Here is a 16,800-nt window from a genome sequence, read left to right on the forward strand (position 1 = left end):
TTTTTCGTTCTCAAGATTGCTTTGGCTATTCGGGGTCCTTTGTGTTTCCATACAAATTGTGAAATTTTTTGTCGTAGTTCTGTGAAAAATGCCAGTGGTAGTTTGATAGGGATTGCATTGAATTGGTAGATTGCTTTGGGTAGTAGAGTCATTCTCACAATGTTGATTCTTCCAATCCAAGAACATGGTATATCTCTCCATCTATTTGTATCATCTTTAATTTCTTTCATCAGTGTCTTATAATTTTCTGCATACAGGTCTTTTGTCTCCTTATTCCTAGATATTTTATTCTTTTTGTTGCATTGGTAAATGAGAGTGTTTTCTTGATTTCATTTTCAGATTTTTCATCATTAGTGTATAGGAATGCTAGAGATTTCTGTGCATTAATTTTGTATCCTGCTACGTTACCAAATTCATTGATTAGCTCTGGTAGTTTTCTGGTAGCATCTTTAGGATTCTCTATGTATAGTATCATGTCATCTGCAAAGAGTGACAGCTTTACTTCTTCTTTTCCGATTTGGATTCCTTTTATTTCCTTTTCTTCTCTGATTGCTGTGGCTGAAACTTCCAAAACTATGTTGAATAAGAGTGGTGAGAGTGGGCAACCTTGTCTTGTTCCTGACCTTAGTGGAAATGCTTTCAGTTTTTCACCATTGAGGATGATGTTGGCTGTGGGTTTGTCATATATGGCCTTTATTATGTTGAGGGAAGTTTCCTCTATGCCTACTTTCTGCAGGGTTTTTATCATAAATAGGTGTTGAATTTTGTCAAAAGCTTTCTCTGCATCTATTGAGATGATCACATGGTTTTTCTCCTTCAATTTGTTAATATGGTGTATCACATTGATTGATTTGCATATATTGAAGAATCCTTGCATTCCTGGAATAAACCCCACTTGATCATGGTGTATGATCCTTTTAATGTGCTGTCGAATTCTGTTTGCTAGTATTTTGTTGGGGATTTTTTCATCTGTGTTCATCAGTGATATTGGCCTGTAGTTTTCTTTCTTTGTGACATCCTTGTCAGGTTTTGGTATCAGGGTGATGGTGGCCTTGTAGAATGAGTTTGGGAGTCCTCCTGTCCATACTTCTGATACTGTAAACTGGCATTACTCCCTCAAGTTGATGACACATTCTGGGTCCTTTTTTATTCTTCATCACTACATCCTGTTGAAGTAAGAAGGAAACCATGTTACTTCAGAGATAGAAAAAGAGGCCCAGCAAGGTTAAGTGCCTTTCCTAGAGGCACAGTAAATCACTGGTATGAGAACAATAATTTAGGGCCCCAAATGACAGTTAATTTCCTTGGTAGACTAGGAAATTACACATTTCCGTCAAGTCCTCCTAAGCCAAGAATCTTTTCCTCTTTTTTTCCTCACTTAACTCATATCCTTTCCAAGGCCTTATGTTTTTCAAGCTCACAAACATGTGGAAGATCTTTTCCTGATATTTAGCAAAAAATGTGGTTACTGAAAGTAGGTGACTTCTATACTATATGGCCATTGTGACCTACGGGGACCCCACAGTGGTTATCCAGCTGTACTGTACGAAGTGTGTTCCATGCAAGGAGGGCATGATATGGTAGCTCCCTGGGCAGATCTTTGGACAGCTTCTCTGCTTTGGTCCAAAGCTGGCATTTCAGGGACCAGATGAAACAGATTTCATTGTTCATAGGACAGACTCAACCTATGTCAGCATAAGCACTATTTGCAGGGCAAGAAGAGCAAGTCTCATAACATGCTAGAGATGCTAGAGGTCCAGAGGTGTTTGCTGAATTGCCTGTGATGGTGCCCAGTGAGGGAAGAGAGTGCGCACACCTGGGTTTCTTCTCAGAGCTGCTCTTTGGCAGTTATGCCAGGCATTGTGGGGAATGCTTATTCTGTTCTGACCTCTGAATTACAATCAACCTGATATCTTAATGAGAGTATCTGTATCTTGAGCATTTAATAAGGCATTCCTTTTTCCTTTCCCAATACCTAGTAAAGTGGTTCTTAACTTTTTTGGATTAGGGACTACTCTAAGAATTTGGTGAAAGCACTTTCCCCGGAAAAGTGCACACACTTACAAGATTTTGCATGTAATTTCAAGGGGTTCATAGTTCTTTCCCCTAAACGCAGATCTGTAAGCTGTGGATTGAGGGTAAATAACCTCTGCTGTAACTTTCCATAGTCTCTCTATCTTAATATCCAAAGAAATATTGTAATTTTTAACCGGTAGATGTTTCACAGAAAATGTGTTAAAAGTAAACAGAATACGCTTTAAATTGGAATACATACACTTTGTGTTTCAGGAAAAATTTTGTATAACAGTTGTCTAATATTTACTTTTGTCTCCCTTTTTCAAAGCTTGGTAAAATGCGGTTGACAATTCCATGTCGGGCCCTTACATGTTCTCATCTGCAGTGTTTTGATGCAACTCTTTATATTCAGATGAATGAGAAAAAACCAACTTGGGTTTGCCCTGTCTGTGATAAGAAGGCTCCGTATGAACACCTTATTATTGATGGGTATGTCAATTTAAAGTTTTTCCTTGTACTTCAAGGTAACCATCTATTATTGGTTTTGTTATCCAGCACGTTTGGGATTAAAATTCTATAGGTAGTGTTTCCTGAGTTATATATTTTTAGGATTTTCATGACTGTAAAGTCAGTAGTTTTCTAAGTAATTAATATTGTGAACATTTTTCCTTTTTAACTTTATGTCCCCTTGTTTTGAAAATGTGTGCCTTACTGTCAGTGCCTCCTGACATTTACCATTTTAAAGCACCAATGGTTCTAAGTAGGATGTACTTACACCTTTTCCTAACATGAATCCATCTATCCCTCGACATGCATTTTGGAGAGAGACCATTTTGGAGAGAGAATGAAAGGATTGTGAAACTCTGGTTAACCTAATTGACCAGAAATTGGTCTGTTTTTGGAGATTTCCTGGTGCTTCAGTTGTGGGCCAGCATACCTACTCCCTACCTTACGGGCTCCTAAAACTGATCAACACACTGAACAGCAGCTCTCTTTGTTTTTTTGTTTTCTCTAAAATACTTGTCTTTGTCTTTCTTCTCCACCTATAGCATCACAACAGTCAATTATTTTTTTAACACTCTGATGTTTTATCTGTCCTTCCAAACATCTTCGAATATCCCTTTCACTTTTCTCCTATTCTCTAGCCTCCTTTTTTTCTGTTTTGCTGCCGAACAAAGATAAATTGTGAAAAGAAGGATCTTCTTGAGATTTCCTGTACTCTTTAGAAAAATGCTTAATACAACTTACCTATAATATTTGAGAAAACATAGAAGCCTGAAGGTATAACATAAGGAATGGAATACATTTAGCGATAGAAGTGTAATCCAGAGCTTGAAAGATGTCAGACCAGTCATATGGGGAGAAGTAAACATGTAACTTAAATGTTTTATGTTTGATTTTTCAGAGATGTCAGTGATCACTAATAAATCAGAATTGAGTAATATTTTACCAACTCTGTATATTATGTAACTCTAGATGCCTGCATCAATTGGGATTATTCTTTCTTACTATAAAAGCCACACATACACACACACCCCTAAAGAAAAATTGGAAACATACGAAAGTAAAAAGCTGTTATGTTATTTTCTGATTTTTTTCCCCATATTTGTGATTATACAGTATTAGTATTTTTTATCCTTTGGTTTTATTTAACATTACAACCTGAGAATTTGATCATTAATTTTACACATTTTTGAAAATCTCATTTTTTAATATCTGCATGGTAATTATCAAGAAGCTTTAACTTTCAATACATATTTTTGCATGTATTTCTTCAGTTATCAAATAAGATGTGCTTATTGTAGGCAATTTGGATTATGTTGAAAAGTATAAAGAAAAAGAATAAATATCCACAATGTCACCACTGAGAGATAAGCACTATTTATATACCACTCACACAGAATTTTATTTTTAAAATATAGAGTTTTCTTTTCTTGGCCTCTTCACACTTTCTGTGAACATATATTTCCCCCCATATTATTAAAAAATATCTTTGGAAACCTCATTTTTCATGGTTACATAATATTTTCTTGCATACAGGTACCATAATTTAAGTAACTATTCTCCTATTTAGCCCTAGATTTTGAGAACAAATATACCTTGTCTGTTACACTTTCTTTCTCATTTATACTTGTACAAAACATAGAAGGTCTGAATGTTTTTCGAATAGTAATAATTCTAATTGGCCTTACTTTAGAATGTGATATTCAAAGGACAAATTGTTTTTTATAGCTTGTTTATGGAAATCCTGAAGTACTGTACAGATTGTGATGAAATACAGTTTAAGGAGGATGGCTCTTGGGCACCTATGAGATCAAAAAAGGAAGTACAGGAAGTTTCTGCCTCTTACAATGGGGTTGACGGTGAGTGTTAGTTTTCTAAAAGAGTGGGGCAGTCTCCCTGTTGTTGTAAAGCCTTGGTTTTCAATATTAAAACACATAAAATTTTTAAGAATACTCAGCAGTTTATGGATAGCTCAGTAACTCTTATTAAATTATTGATTAAATGTTCAGAAGTATTGAAACTCTAAATTCACTTTCTGCCAGCTTTTAAAATTTTGTGGTATAAGATTTCAGAATAACATAATCTAATAAATTATTTGTAAAGTCATGCTTTTGAAATGGTATCCTTTTAAATTTTTTACAGACTTGGTACAGGTTAGTGAATGTTCTTTTTTCACTTACATCTTTTTCCTGGCTTTTTTAGTATGTTTTTGCTGGAAGGAAACTATGACTTTTTAAAAACTTTACTGTAACGTCTCTCAGTATATCAGGTATTGTACAGGTAAACGTGTGTAATATATAGTGTTTGCCCTCAGACTACTTTTATTCTGAGGTGGACATATATTTTGATTGTTTGCCCTAATTCAGAATTGTTTTTCAAAAAAATCCTTTAACAACCGATAATAAATAATAGTTTTAAGCTTAGGGGAACAGAGCCACTGTTGCTTTTGTATTCTTGGACCCTAGCAATATACTGTAACTGATAAAGTCTAAGCTACAACTGATAATCTAATCCATAGGCTGAGAAAAGGAGAGATGTTACAGGTCTTTTTTGCCTTGTGTTTCAATCATTCCCACACAGGATGCCTGAGCTCCACATTAGAGCACCAAGTGGCTTCTCATCACCAGTCCTCAAATAAAAGTAAGAAAGTAGAGGTGATTGACCTAACCATAGACAGTTCATCTGATGAAGAGGAGGAAGAGCCATCTGCCAAGAGAACCTGCCCTTCTCTCTCTCCCACATCACCACTAAGTAATAAAGGGTAAGTGCTGAGATCTTAAAAAAAAAACAACAACTCATTGTGAAAGTTAATTTTGCAAATAGGATTAAAAGATCTGCTAAATAAAATGATTGTAAAACTTAACTTAGTAATCAGAGAATAGGTGGAATTTTTCTCAGGTGTGTTTCTTAAGGGGTTGGAATAATGCATTAAAGGGGTCAGTTGGATATGGTCTTCATCATACCAAAAGATGATTCTAGCACAGTGGTTCTCAAACTTGGGTATACATCAGTATCACCTGAAGGGCTTATTAAAACACATTGCTTCCCTAGCCCCCATGTCTGATTCAGGAATAGGAACTGAGAACATGTGTATTTCTAATAAGTTCCCAGGTGATCCTAATGCTGGTCATAGGATTTAAAATATTTAGTCAAACTGGAAAATGTGTGCTGTAAAATTAACCCTAAGTTGAGTGTTTCAAGCAGAAAGCAGAGAAAGTCCAGATGAATGCTTTAAACCTGCCTCAGAATGTATAAGACTGGCAATGAAAGAAGTGTAGGACTTAAGTTGCAGTACACAATGCTTTATGTTTTGCAGACTCATTTCCCATACTTTCCATTAGTCTCATATCAGTAATAATGTACCTTGGTTATGCTTCATGTCACTTCATGAAACACTGTTACCTACTTTACGTAAAACACGCTGTGCTAAACGTGGGTGATAATAAAGTAAGTAAGTACAGTCCCAACCTTAAAGAGTTAACATTTTGTAGAGGATGGTAAAACAAGTAGCTGACTCTAGCTGTACTCTTAAACAGACTGTTAGTCTTATGAGACACTTCGGGGATTCTCAGCAAAAGACTTCATGTTTTTCTAAGGCACAGTTGTAGCACACCAAAGGTAAATCTAGAAATCCATGTGTGACCCCTTTTAGGTATATATCAGGAGAGTTATGTGGCCTGATGTAATTGAATAGGAGCTATTCAGAAAATCTTCCAGCAAACTGTAGTGCCTGAAGGAAGAATGTAAGTGAGGAAGGGAAAGTCTGCAGAAAGCATTGTTACAGATTTCAAGGTTAAAGAGGGAAAGTAAACACCAGACCAAGAGCAGGCACTTCTGTGCTTGGAGTCAAATTATTTTCAAGCTTGATCTTGTTTGATGAGATAAAAAGATCTTCTATTTGAGTATATTTGTAGTTACTTGAAAGATGAAGTTGCAACAGTAAAAGAGCACAATTGTGATAAATGTGGCTCCTCTCTCATTAGAGGACTTTGGCTATTTCAGGAATCTTTATAGTACAACCAGACATATGACGCAGGTTGATATTTTCACTCTAGAGTAGCTTACTTTATCATAGAGACGGAAATAAAAGACATTAAAAGCAGTATCATTATTCTATACAAAATGAATATTTAAACACTAATTCTGCTTTACATCCTACTTTATGAACATTCACCTCTGATGAAAGCCTGCATTGATGGCTGTTATCCAACAAGCCCGACCGTATTATTATACCAGCTTCTTTCTTAAATCTGAGTTGTGGGTGGGGGGCGGGGAGGGAAGAAGAGTCAAATTAGCAAAAGCTGGCGTAGTTAGAGCAAATGTCTGTAGAATTTTGATTCTAAGATATTTTATGTTTTATATATATTTTTAAATGGTATATTTAACATAGCATGACCAAAACATATCATTTTATTACTTTAAATGCCATAAAACAGCACCTTAAAATACATTTCATAAATCTGGGTATATAAATACTTATGGATTAAGTGCATCATTATATATACGTTAGTTCTGCTCTTTAGTATATTGATAGTAGTCATACATATGTAAACACTTTTCCTTAAAGGAAACTTTCTGAGTGTTTAGAAATCTAATTTTTCTTCTTTGAATATTTGCTTTGCTGTTTCTCCAGAAATAGTTTGTTTATTATGTTTGGGAAATTACATTAGATGCATTAACTACTTCCTGAGCTTCCCAGTGACTAATTGAACCCAGATAGAGTATTTGCTAACGCCAGACCTTTCTCTCTTGATTTTCAGATAAAAACAAGCAACCTGAAGGTTTATGACATTTTTAGAAGAACAGCACCATATTCAGCACAAGTGACCATTTTTCAGTAATGACTAGCCAATAAATAGAAACCTATACCCAGCATATTGTATTTGTTGTTATTGTGCAGTGTGAAGGTGGAAATGCATTTTAGAATATTATCATAAAATTGAAAGAGAAGGAGCCAGCCAGGAATTAGAAAGAGGCAAAGATTAGTAAATGTAAAACATCTTGCTGTCTTCAGCTGCTGAGTGTTCATCCAGAAATTACCTTTGCTGTTTGGTATACCAAGATGTTTTCAGAGACTAGCATTTCAACTCCTTTTGTCTCTCTTGTAATCCCTTAGGTATTGTCAGAGGAGATAGCTAATGGAAAATGGTACTTTCTATAGATGTAAGAGGTTTAGTTAAGTTTCCATTAGACAAAACATTTTTATGAGGTGGATGAGAATATATTTTATGCTTCATATCCCATTCATAAAAATATGGTAGAAGGTCATAACTAGAACTCTATTCCTGGAAATCCAACCTTGGCATCTTTTGAAATATTTTTTACCATTGAAATTGCATCTCCATACCCTGAAGACTTTACAGGAAGTTTTAAAAGCAAAAGACAGCCTGTTTCTACCTTCTTTTCTCTTTATTTTCTATAACTTATATGTCTATTAGCCTCTTGTATGGTTGGGATAGCATATGGCCCTTATGTTTTCACTCAGGACTATTAGAATTCTTTTTTCAAAATCATTTTAATTCTTCCTTTTCTTTTTTCCTTTATTTCTCCCTCTTTTTGCTTTTCCCTGATTTTTGGTAAAGAAAAAAAGATTTAACTACTCAGCTACTTAAACATTTCACTCTGTTCTTCCAGAATCCCTCTCTTTGTTCTTTTTTTCTTTTTCCATTTATACTATTCTCCCTTTAAAAACGCTGTACCACCTGTTCATTATGGAGCATCTTTTTTTTTTTTGCGGTACGCGGGCCTCTCACTGTTGTGGCCTCTCCTGTTGTGGAGCACAGGCTCCGGACGCGCAGGCTCAGCGGCCATGGCTCACGGGCCCAGCCGCTCCGTGGCATGTGGGATCTTCCCAGACCGGGGCACAAACCCGTGTCCTCTGCATCGACAGGCGGACTCTCAACCACTGCGCCACCAGGGAAGCCCCTATGGAGCATCTTTACTCCTTGTCTTGCTGCCTTCGTTCATTCAGCAGGCCTTTTATGTAAATAGCGTGATAATGACTGTGCCGGGCATTGAATATACCAAGATAAACAGTACCTAGTTTTTATTCTCATAAATCTTACAAGTCTGAGGGCCACTGTTAACTCCTCACTGCTCAGATTGCTGCATTCCCCTAGTCTTGTTATATGTGTTTTCTTTGCAAGGATTTACCTAAACTTTTTACTAGCCAGCACTCTAGTGCTTATTTTTTAAAGGTTTCAGAATTTTGTCTGCTGTAGATACTTTTCACTCATATTCCATTGAATTGGCTCAGCCATGCCTTCCCCCTGCATTCTGAAAGTGTAGATGACGTCGTTCCAAAGACAACATGTGATTTATGAATGTTGGATACCATTGCGTCCATCTTTTTCCCTGTAGCCTCTGAAAGATGCTATTAAGTATACAAATTATTTCCTAATAATTATGGTAGTCTAAATTATATATTGCTTTACTTGTCTTTTGTTTTAATTTCCAGCACAAAAACTAGGACTCATTGTGAGATGCAACCCTTTTTAAAAGTTCAGCTGACTCATGAAAATTTCACAAACCTTTTCTTCTTCTAGCATATTAAGTCTTCCACATCAAGCATCTCCAGTGTCCCGCACCCCAAGCCTCCCTGCTGTAGACACAAGCTATATTAACACATCCCTCATCCAAGACTACAGACATCCTTTCCACATGACACCCATGCCTTATGACTTGCAAGGTGAGTCACCGGTTCTTCTGTGTCGTCACATAGCATTGTGAATGCCTTTGATCTATATAGTCTTCTTCTGGGCAAGTATAAGAAAGGTTGAAAGATTAGGAAAAGAAGGGGTTGGATCTGGGAAACTGGGAGAAATATACACTGTGGTCATAAATAAATACAGACTCAGTTCCTTGTTCATAGCCAGTGTTTTACTACCAGTGTTTTACTACCAGTGGTAAAAACAGTGTAATGATCTTTAGGTTTTGTGTGCTTCAAAGTAGTCTGCAGGTTGTTTTTTAATGACTTCCAATATGTTGCTTTAAATTTTGATATTTATGACAATTATTTTTTGTTCCGTGAATCCAGTTATAATGCAGCAGGCATTGTGGGTAGCTATGTCATATTGTATTTTAGATAATGCAGAATTGAAACATTGGAAAGCTTTAATTTTTATTCCGGTGAACCTGATTCTTCTTTTTGAAAGTAATTTGAAATGTCAGTATACTCATTTCTACGATGTACTTTGAGTTCATAATAATCATTTACATTATCAAAAAGAATTACTAGTTCTCATTATGTTTGTAATTTAATAATTTGTACATTATCCATATTATCTGAGAAAACTTTTTAAATTACAAAAAGCCATATATGCTCATTGTAGAAAATATAATACAGAAGCACAAAGTGCCCTCCACCCATTTCCTACAGTAAAATTCAGGGTCACTGGCAAGGATCTTGGGAGCTGAGATAGTTGAGTGGATTCTTAGTGATTGTTATGAAAACCCTATTTCAGCTCTGTCCAATAGAACTTTCTGCAATTAGGGAAATGTAATCTGACCAGTACAGTAGCCACTAGCCACATGTGGTTATGGAGCATTTAAAATGTGGCTAGTATGACTAAAGAACTGAATTTTTCATTTTATTTAATCTTAGTAAATTTAAATAGCCACATCAGGTGGTTAACAGCTACCCTGTTAGACAGTGTAGCCCCGTTTCTCACTGCCTGTTAGCCCACTGCCAAACTCACTATCAAGAACCGCAGTACTGGAACTTCCCTGGCGGTCTAGTGGTTAAGACTCCATGCTTCCAGTGTGGGGGATGCAGGTTCGATCCCCAGTTGGGGACCTAAGATCCCACATGCCTTGCCATGGCATGGCCAAAACAAACAAACTAAAAACACAGTACTATACATTTTGCAGGATCCTTATGTTATAATCTGTTGTAGTGTAGACAGTGGATGGATCCCCAAAGTGTTCATGTTGTTGTCATATTTTTATCTATACCTGCTTGTTGTACTTTTCTCCAAGTTTAGATATCATAATGAGGCATTTTGTTCATGTTGGTTTACTTGCTCTTCGTCGCATTACACATTGGGCAATATGGACAAGAATGTGACTTGGAAGGGGCCGGCTTACAGTGACTTCCTGGCAACCAGGGATGAGAGCTGGTCCTTCTGTAATAGCCTCCACACCAGCAGTTAGACACCCCCTCAGACCTCTTCCCCTCTTACGTCACTCAGGAGTCTCTGAGTTAGAATCTGGAACAGATAGTGGGAAATGAAGGAATCTGAGAAAGAAAATCTGTCTTACAACTTGCTTAATGTAAAAATCTTCTTATCCACAAAATGAGACCAAAGTAATTACATACCTCATGAGGTGCTTGTGAGGAGTAAATTCGAGTAGATTGAAAGGTGACTTTAGGGGAGTCGATGAGAGCATCTAGTGAAAAGTGCTCTGTCAATTTAAGGGATCAGTGTTGGACTTAACAGGGCAGCATTGGCCCAAGTCCCACAAATGGAGTCACCAGGAGTGCAAATCATTGCTAAAGCTTGAACTCTAGGCTTTGTAATCTAGAGATGGGAGAGATGTAAAACATTCAGCTCAACTCTTCATGTTTAAATAAAATTCTAAATGAATTTAGAATTAGCTTTAAGATATTGTATTTGTAGTATTGGGGCATTTGGAAGGCTTTTTCTTTCTTTGTTTTGTTTCTTTTTTTTAAACTAAATTTTTTCTCCCACAGGATTAGATTTCTTTCCTTTCTTATCAGGAGACAATCAGGTATGTTATATGAAAAAAATACTGTTATTTTAATTCTAAGTTAAAATACTTAAAAGTATAATATGTAGCCAAGAGAAAGAAAATAAATTTCCTTAGGAAATTCAGAGTAGTTATACCCATTATTGTTAAGGTTTTAAAACTTTAAATAAAAGTCCCTTTGTTTCAGCTGTGCCTGAATATATAGTAACTACAGTGTCTATTTGTTGGTTCCCAGTACTGTTTTATAAAAAACAGGGCAGTGAGTCATATTGACTGATAAATTTCTTGGCCATATATCTCCAGAAGATAAAGAAAGTGGACTCTTCTGTTTCCTGCTGCTTCTGAGTATATGCCTCTTTGGAAATAGCATTATGAAAATTGCTTGCAATACAAATTAAAGCAAAAAAATAATATTTTTATTCCCTCCCACAACCCCCCCCCCAGTTTCAGCTACAAAAATGTCTCTTAAGATCAGTGATGTGCCAATAAAAATTAAAAGGTCAATGATGTGATCATTACATAAGACCATTTGATTTTGCAAAATGTTTTACTAAATATTTCAGAAACACCAGGTACTCAGAATATATTAAATTTAGGACTTTGTTCTGCTGAGAAGAAAGTTTATTAATTTATAAGTATAATTAACTTTATTTCCTGTGTTTTGTTTCCCCTCCCTAGCATTATAACACCTCCCTGCTTGCCGCTGCAGCAGCAGCGGTTTCAGATGATCAAGACCTCTTACACTCGTCTCGGTTTTTTCCATATACCTCCTCACAGATGTTTCTTGATCAGTTAAGTGCAGGAGGCAGTACTTCTCTGCCAGCCACCAATGGAAGCAGCAGTGGCAGTAACAGCAGCCTCGTATCCTCCAACAGCCTAAGGGAGAGCCATAGCCACACTGTCGCAAATAGGAGCAGCACGGACACAGCATCCATCTTCGGCATCATACCAGACATTATTTCATTGGACTGATTCCCTTGCCCCTGCTGCTCCCATCCCTACCCCAGATTAAATGAACTTGGTAGAAAGAAGAGAACTTTGTGCTATGTTTTACCTTATTCTGTTTAGAAAAGTACACAAGCGTGTTTTTTTCCTTTTTTTTAGGGAAAAAATTAAAAGAAATGTACAGAGAACAAAACTATATTTTCAGTTTTACTTTTGTATATAAATCTAAGACTGCCTGTCTGAAAAAACACTTGTAAAAAACAAAAAAAAGGAAAGAAAAGAAAAAAAAAAGAAAAAAAACAAGTACCCACAAACCACCTTCAGTTCATTCTTTCTGGATTCTGAAGATTTTTTTTCATCATTTGTCCTATTTGGTTTTATTTTACTTCAATGGCATTATTTTATTTGCAATAACAGAAAAGGAATTGCATGTATGAAGTTTTAAATTGTGGGCTTTTCTTTGTTGTGGGGAGGGGCTGGGGGGGGATAGTTTTAATTTCCATTTTCTAAAAATGACAGACTTGGATTCTGTTTGTGTGTGTGCATATTTTATCCAGCCTTAAGTTATAAATCTCATCTGTTCCTCTGCATTCCCTATGTATTTTCAGGACATAGCTTGTGGGTGTGTATGTGTCTGTGTATTTTTGTGTCGTTACTGTTCCTTCTCCCGAGTTTGCATTCAGTTGATAAATCAGTTGCCTGCTTCTTTAAAAGTGCTTTGAAGGTCTTGAACTCTCATATGAGCATCTTTATCAACTGTCCCAATTGCATGTTCTCCATCACATATTGTCTCTTATTTGCTAGATACCCCCTGAGAATATGTTTCAGAGATTGGAGTAGAGCTATCTGGGTAAGGAGTAGGCTTAGCCGACCTGTGAATAATACACTTTAGTCTAGTTCTTTATTTTAAATTTGGATTGCCAGTATTATGTATTTAAACCAAGTCTGTGAACACCTGCTTTTTTGGCCACAGGGTAACAAGTTTTCATGTGAGATCTTCATACCAAAGTAGGAAGTAAAAATAGCTTAGAAAGCCCTGTTGGATGTCCTGTGCAGCTGACAGAGGTAAGGCTACATCACCTCAAAAAAGACAGTCAGTTATCCTTAAAAGTAAATTCTCTTCGGAAAATACAGTGCACCATATGTCAGTCTGTAGAAATCTATCATCTGATAAACAGTTGAAATTCAAAATGGGCTTGATCCTTAGTCATTTTCACTCTCTGGTTCTGAGTGTACTTATTTTTTTAGCCTAGTTATCTTGTTTGTTTTATATTTTTCTTCATCTTTTAAAGACAAGCATGACATAGGAAAGTCAAATCTTTTTAAGAATTCATGGATCAGTCTGATCTACTCTTATTAATAATGGAAATGTAAATATATTGAAAACTGTTTTTCAGGAAATGAGTGAGGGTTGGAGGGAAGGAAAAAGTGGTTCTACTTGTATTCCAAAATCCTCGTCAGAGAAGGTCCGTTTTTCAGGTAATATCTGAAGGTGTTGAAAATATTGTTTATCTGATTGAAAGGTTTAGCAGAAAAGATAAAGAAGGGGCATAACGATTACCAATTTTCCAGACTGGATTTTTATATCACAACTGTTAATGTTCTCAGAGTTGTTCTCAGAGTTGATGAAGGACCACCTTTGTGTATAAAATTGTCATTTTAAACCTTGCAGTGGTAACAAATTGACCTACTTTAATCCAGTTAAGAGTTCAAGATGGCTGTATCTTCAGTTGTCTGATGAAATTAATGGTTCACATGACTGTGTGGCATCTAAACATACCTGTTTTTACAGTATCTCTCTGCCACCAAATTGTTGACTTGAATTTTGAAAAACAGGTTGGTATTGATATGTATATGTGTGTGTGTATATATGTATTTATAGACAAGTGTGTGAGTGACAACTGAGTTATATAGTCTTCCCCTACGCATGTGTATTCCACACATACATGGCTGAGTTATAGTCACTAAACAATTTGCAATAAAAAAAATTCATTGTCAGTTAAAACAGGAAATAGTTAAGTTTTTAAATGAATCTGGTGTTATGTGAGTACACACTTTAGAACTCTCATTGCCATGTTAACTTAGGCTAATATCTAATAGTATTATAATTTGTGTCTAAATTCAGATTGGGATAGAAATTACTTAAATTGTAGGGAGTTGCTTCTTTCATATTGTAATAGGAAACGTTTCTGTTAATTCAGCTACCTAAGATAAAATGAATAGTTTTGTTTTTCTTTATTTGTTGTTGTTAGTGGTCTCAGAATTCTGATCAATAACTTTGTGTATGATGCTGAATAACAGACTCTTTGAATGATCCAGTTGAAAAACCGTCCCTCTACTTTCTTCAGCCCAGTTTTGGAGAGGGTTATTTTCTCTCAGGGTCCTGCGTTATACCAACCGAAGGGAAGAACAGGTAACAGGGAGAAATAAATGTCTGTCTAGTGGCTTTGGTCGTGTCTCCGCGGGAGAAACTAACCATTCAGTTTGTCTTTTTATTTTAGTTCATTCCACTCTTACGGAGTTTGTTCCCTTCAGTTGTTAACTTTCTAAAATGTTGCAGTAGTAGTAACTATTACTCTGTTGGTCTCATGGCCGCTATTAGTCAATCAGACTTTTTATGGTCCATAGTAATTATTAGTGGAGTCATGCACTGCATCTTTATCTTCTAAGTTTTTGTTTGTTTTTAAAGCACAGTTATTTCTTTTTTCCCTAGCCCACTGTCACTCCCCCACCCATGCTAATATTGACATGCTGTCTGTGGACTAATGACTCTCAGAATTTTTAGTCACGTTACCACCATCCCCTTGCCTTGGTCACTCATAATAGGTGCGCATATGTTTGTGTGTCTGTATAGTACTGTGGGTGTGTGTGTGTGTGCATATGCACACACACACATCTTTAGTATAATAGCTGTTTGACTAGCAGGGTTGAAGTGGCTTTTAAATATTTTGTGGGCATTATTGAACACGTTTTTAAAAGTATCTGGACCTTAACCATGCCACGCTTGGTTGACTAATTTATTTTGAGCATTAAAAATTTTCTACTTCTATTAATGTAGACATTATCACAGTTCTCTATTATTACTGACTTAGAAAAGATACACTTAAGCTTCTGAGAAATGTGATTTCTTGGCAGATTTTCCTTTGAGTCAAATGTCTGAAACTGAATGAAAATACATCCCAATTTTAAATTACTAATTGTGGAAAAAACATTGTTTTTAAACAGCTCCAATTTTAAACACACAAAACACTTCAAGATCTTTAGGACTTTAAAGCACATTTGAAATTATTTTAGTAAGAGTTTTGTTTTATCAATACATGTTGAATTCTGTTTTTTAATTAAAAGAAAATACAAAGCTTAGATTTCAGAAAGAGGGAGGGAGAATAGCTGGTGGTCCCAGAGTGTGCTGCTGTTAATTGTTTAATTAACAAAGGGGAAAAATGTATATAAACAGATATAAAAGTTACCATAAATTCCATGAACTTAAATCTGTGATTCATTGCCTTAAAACTTTCTCTCTTAGAATTTCCATACCGCATGCCAAACCAGTAAAATGGCTTTTAAAAATGTATAGTAGACCAATGTCAGTTTGTATAAAAGTACCAAGTGAAAATATTTATTACATGCATTGGAAAAAAAATTGTTTACCTATTGAATGTTACCTGTTTATGTAGAGCTCTTTAGATGTAATAAAAGAAAAGCCTTCAGTTAATTTGTCTTCTGTAAAATACACTGCTGCGTATACAAGGGGACAATCCCTATGAGAAAAAGTGACGATGCTTTGTGCTTCCAGAGCCCCTCTGATCCAGAGATTTCAAAGCATGACAAGTAACTCATTCTCTTGCAACATGCTTTGAGGTAAGTAATGAATATACAGCTATCATTCCCCTTTCTTACTGAAATATGGCTAGCTTTGTAATGAACCACAGCATCCATTTAGTTTTAAATCTGTTTAATCTGCAATTTGATTGTTAAGAGCACCGTGGCCTTTTCTTTGCAAACAATACTTGGTGCTAGGTAAACCAACAGGAATTTCAGGAATGAGCATGAAACCCAGGCATGGGGTAGTATCAGAGCCTTTCCTGGGGTAGAAGTTTAAATCAGAGCACATCCCAGGATCTTGGAATCCTACCCACTGAACACCCTTAATGAGGAACACTGAGTCAGTGGACACAAGCCCCAGGTTCTCAAGGCTGTTACACACCACTTATGTTTTTGGCAAGGTCTACTTCAGGTTCCTGTTAGGCAAATGAGATTCATAAAACTTGCTTTGAAACCAAACGGGTACCATTCAGTGGCATATAAAGACAAAGCTTTGAGGGAACGTACCCTCGTTTATTGTTATAGCCCAGAACTTCCTTTTCCTGTCCCATCTAAATCACAGGTATCTACTGTCTAATCCTTGGTATTCCAGAGTGGCTGTGCAGGACTAACTTCCTCATGTCCATGATGAGTTAAAAAGAAATGTGGCGCACTAGGACCCTTGAGCCTTGCCTGAAAGTGAAATATAGCAGTTCAACATGGGTGCCAACATCTAACCAGCCCTCAGATGGATTTACCATGAAGGTAATGAAGTTTAAGCACCAGGGCCCCTCACTTGCTCTGGTCTCTTCCAGGGTCCCAGGA

General features: G+C 36.3%; 1 protein-coding gene across 2 annotated transcripts in view; it reads left to right on the plus strand.

Moving 5' to 3' along the window:
* Nucleotides 1-16,021, plus strand: part of PIAS1 (protein inhibitor of activated STAT 1) — a 121,529-nt gene extending 105,508 nt beyond the window's left edge. The window contains exons 9-14 of one of the 2 annotated variants that reach the window (XM_082649229.1): nt 2,345-2,505; nt 4,249-4,379; nt 5,101-5,281; nt 9,066-9,208; nt 11,213-11,250; nt 11,908-16,021. In XM_082649229.1, the coding sequence (XP_082505355.1) occupies nt 2,345-2,505; nt 4,249-4,379; nt 5,101-5,281; nt 9,066-9,208; nt 11,213-11,250; nt 11,908-12,201 (948 nt within the window). In that variant the 3' untranslated portion in view covers nt 12,202-16,021. The remainder of the gene's footprint in view (nt 1-2,344; nt 2,506-4,248; nt 4,380-5,100; nt 5,282-9,065; nt 9,209-11,212; nt 11,251-11,907) is intronic. The other variant, XM_082649230.1, reaches the window with a different exon arrangement.
* The last annotated feature ends 779 nt before the right edge of the window (nt 16,022-16,800 follow it).

This window comes from Grampus griseus, assembly GCF_964374135.1.
Source record: "Grampus griseus genome assembly, chromosome: 2".
Lineage (NCBI taxonomy): Eukaryota > Metazoa > Chordata > Mammalia > Artiodactyla > Delphinidae > Grampus > Grampus griseus.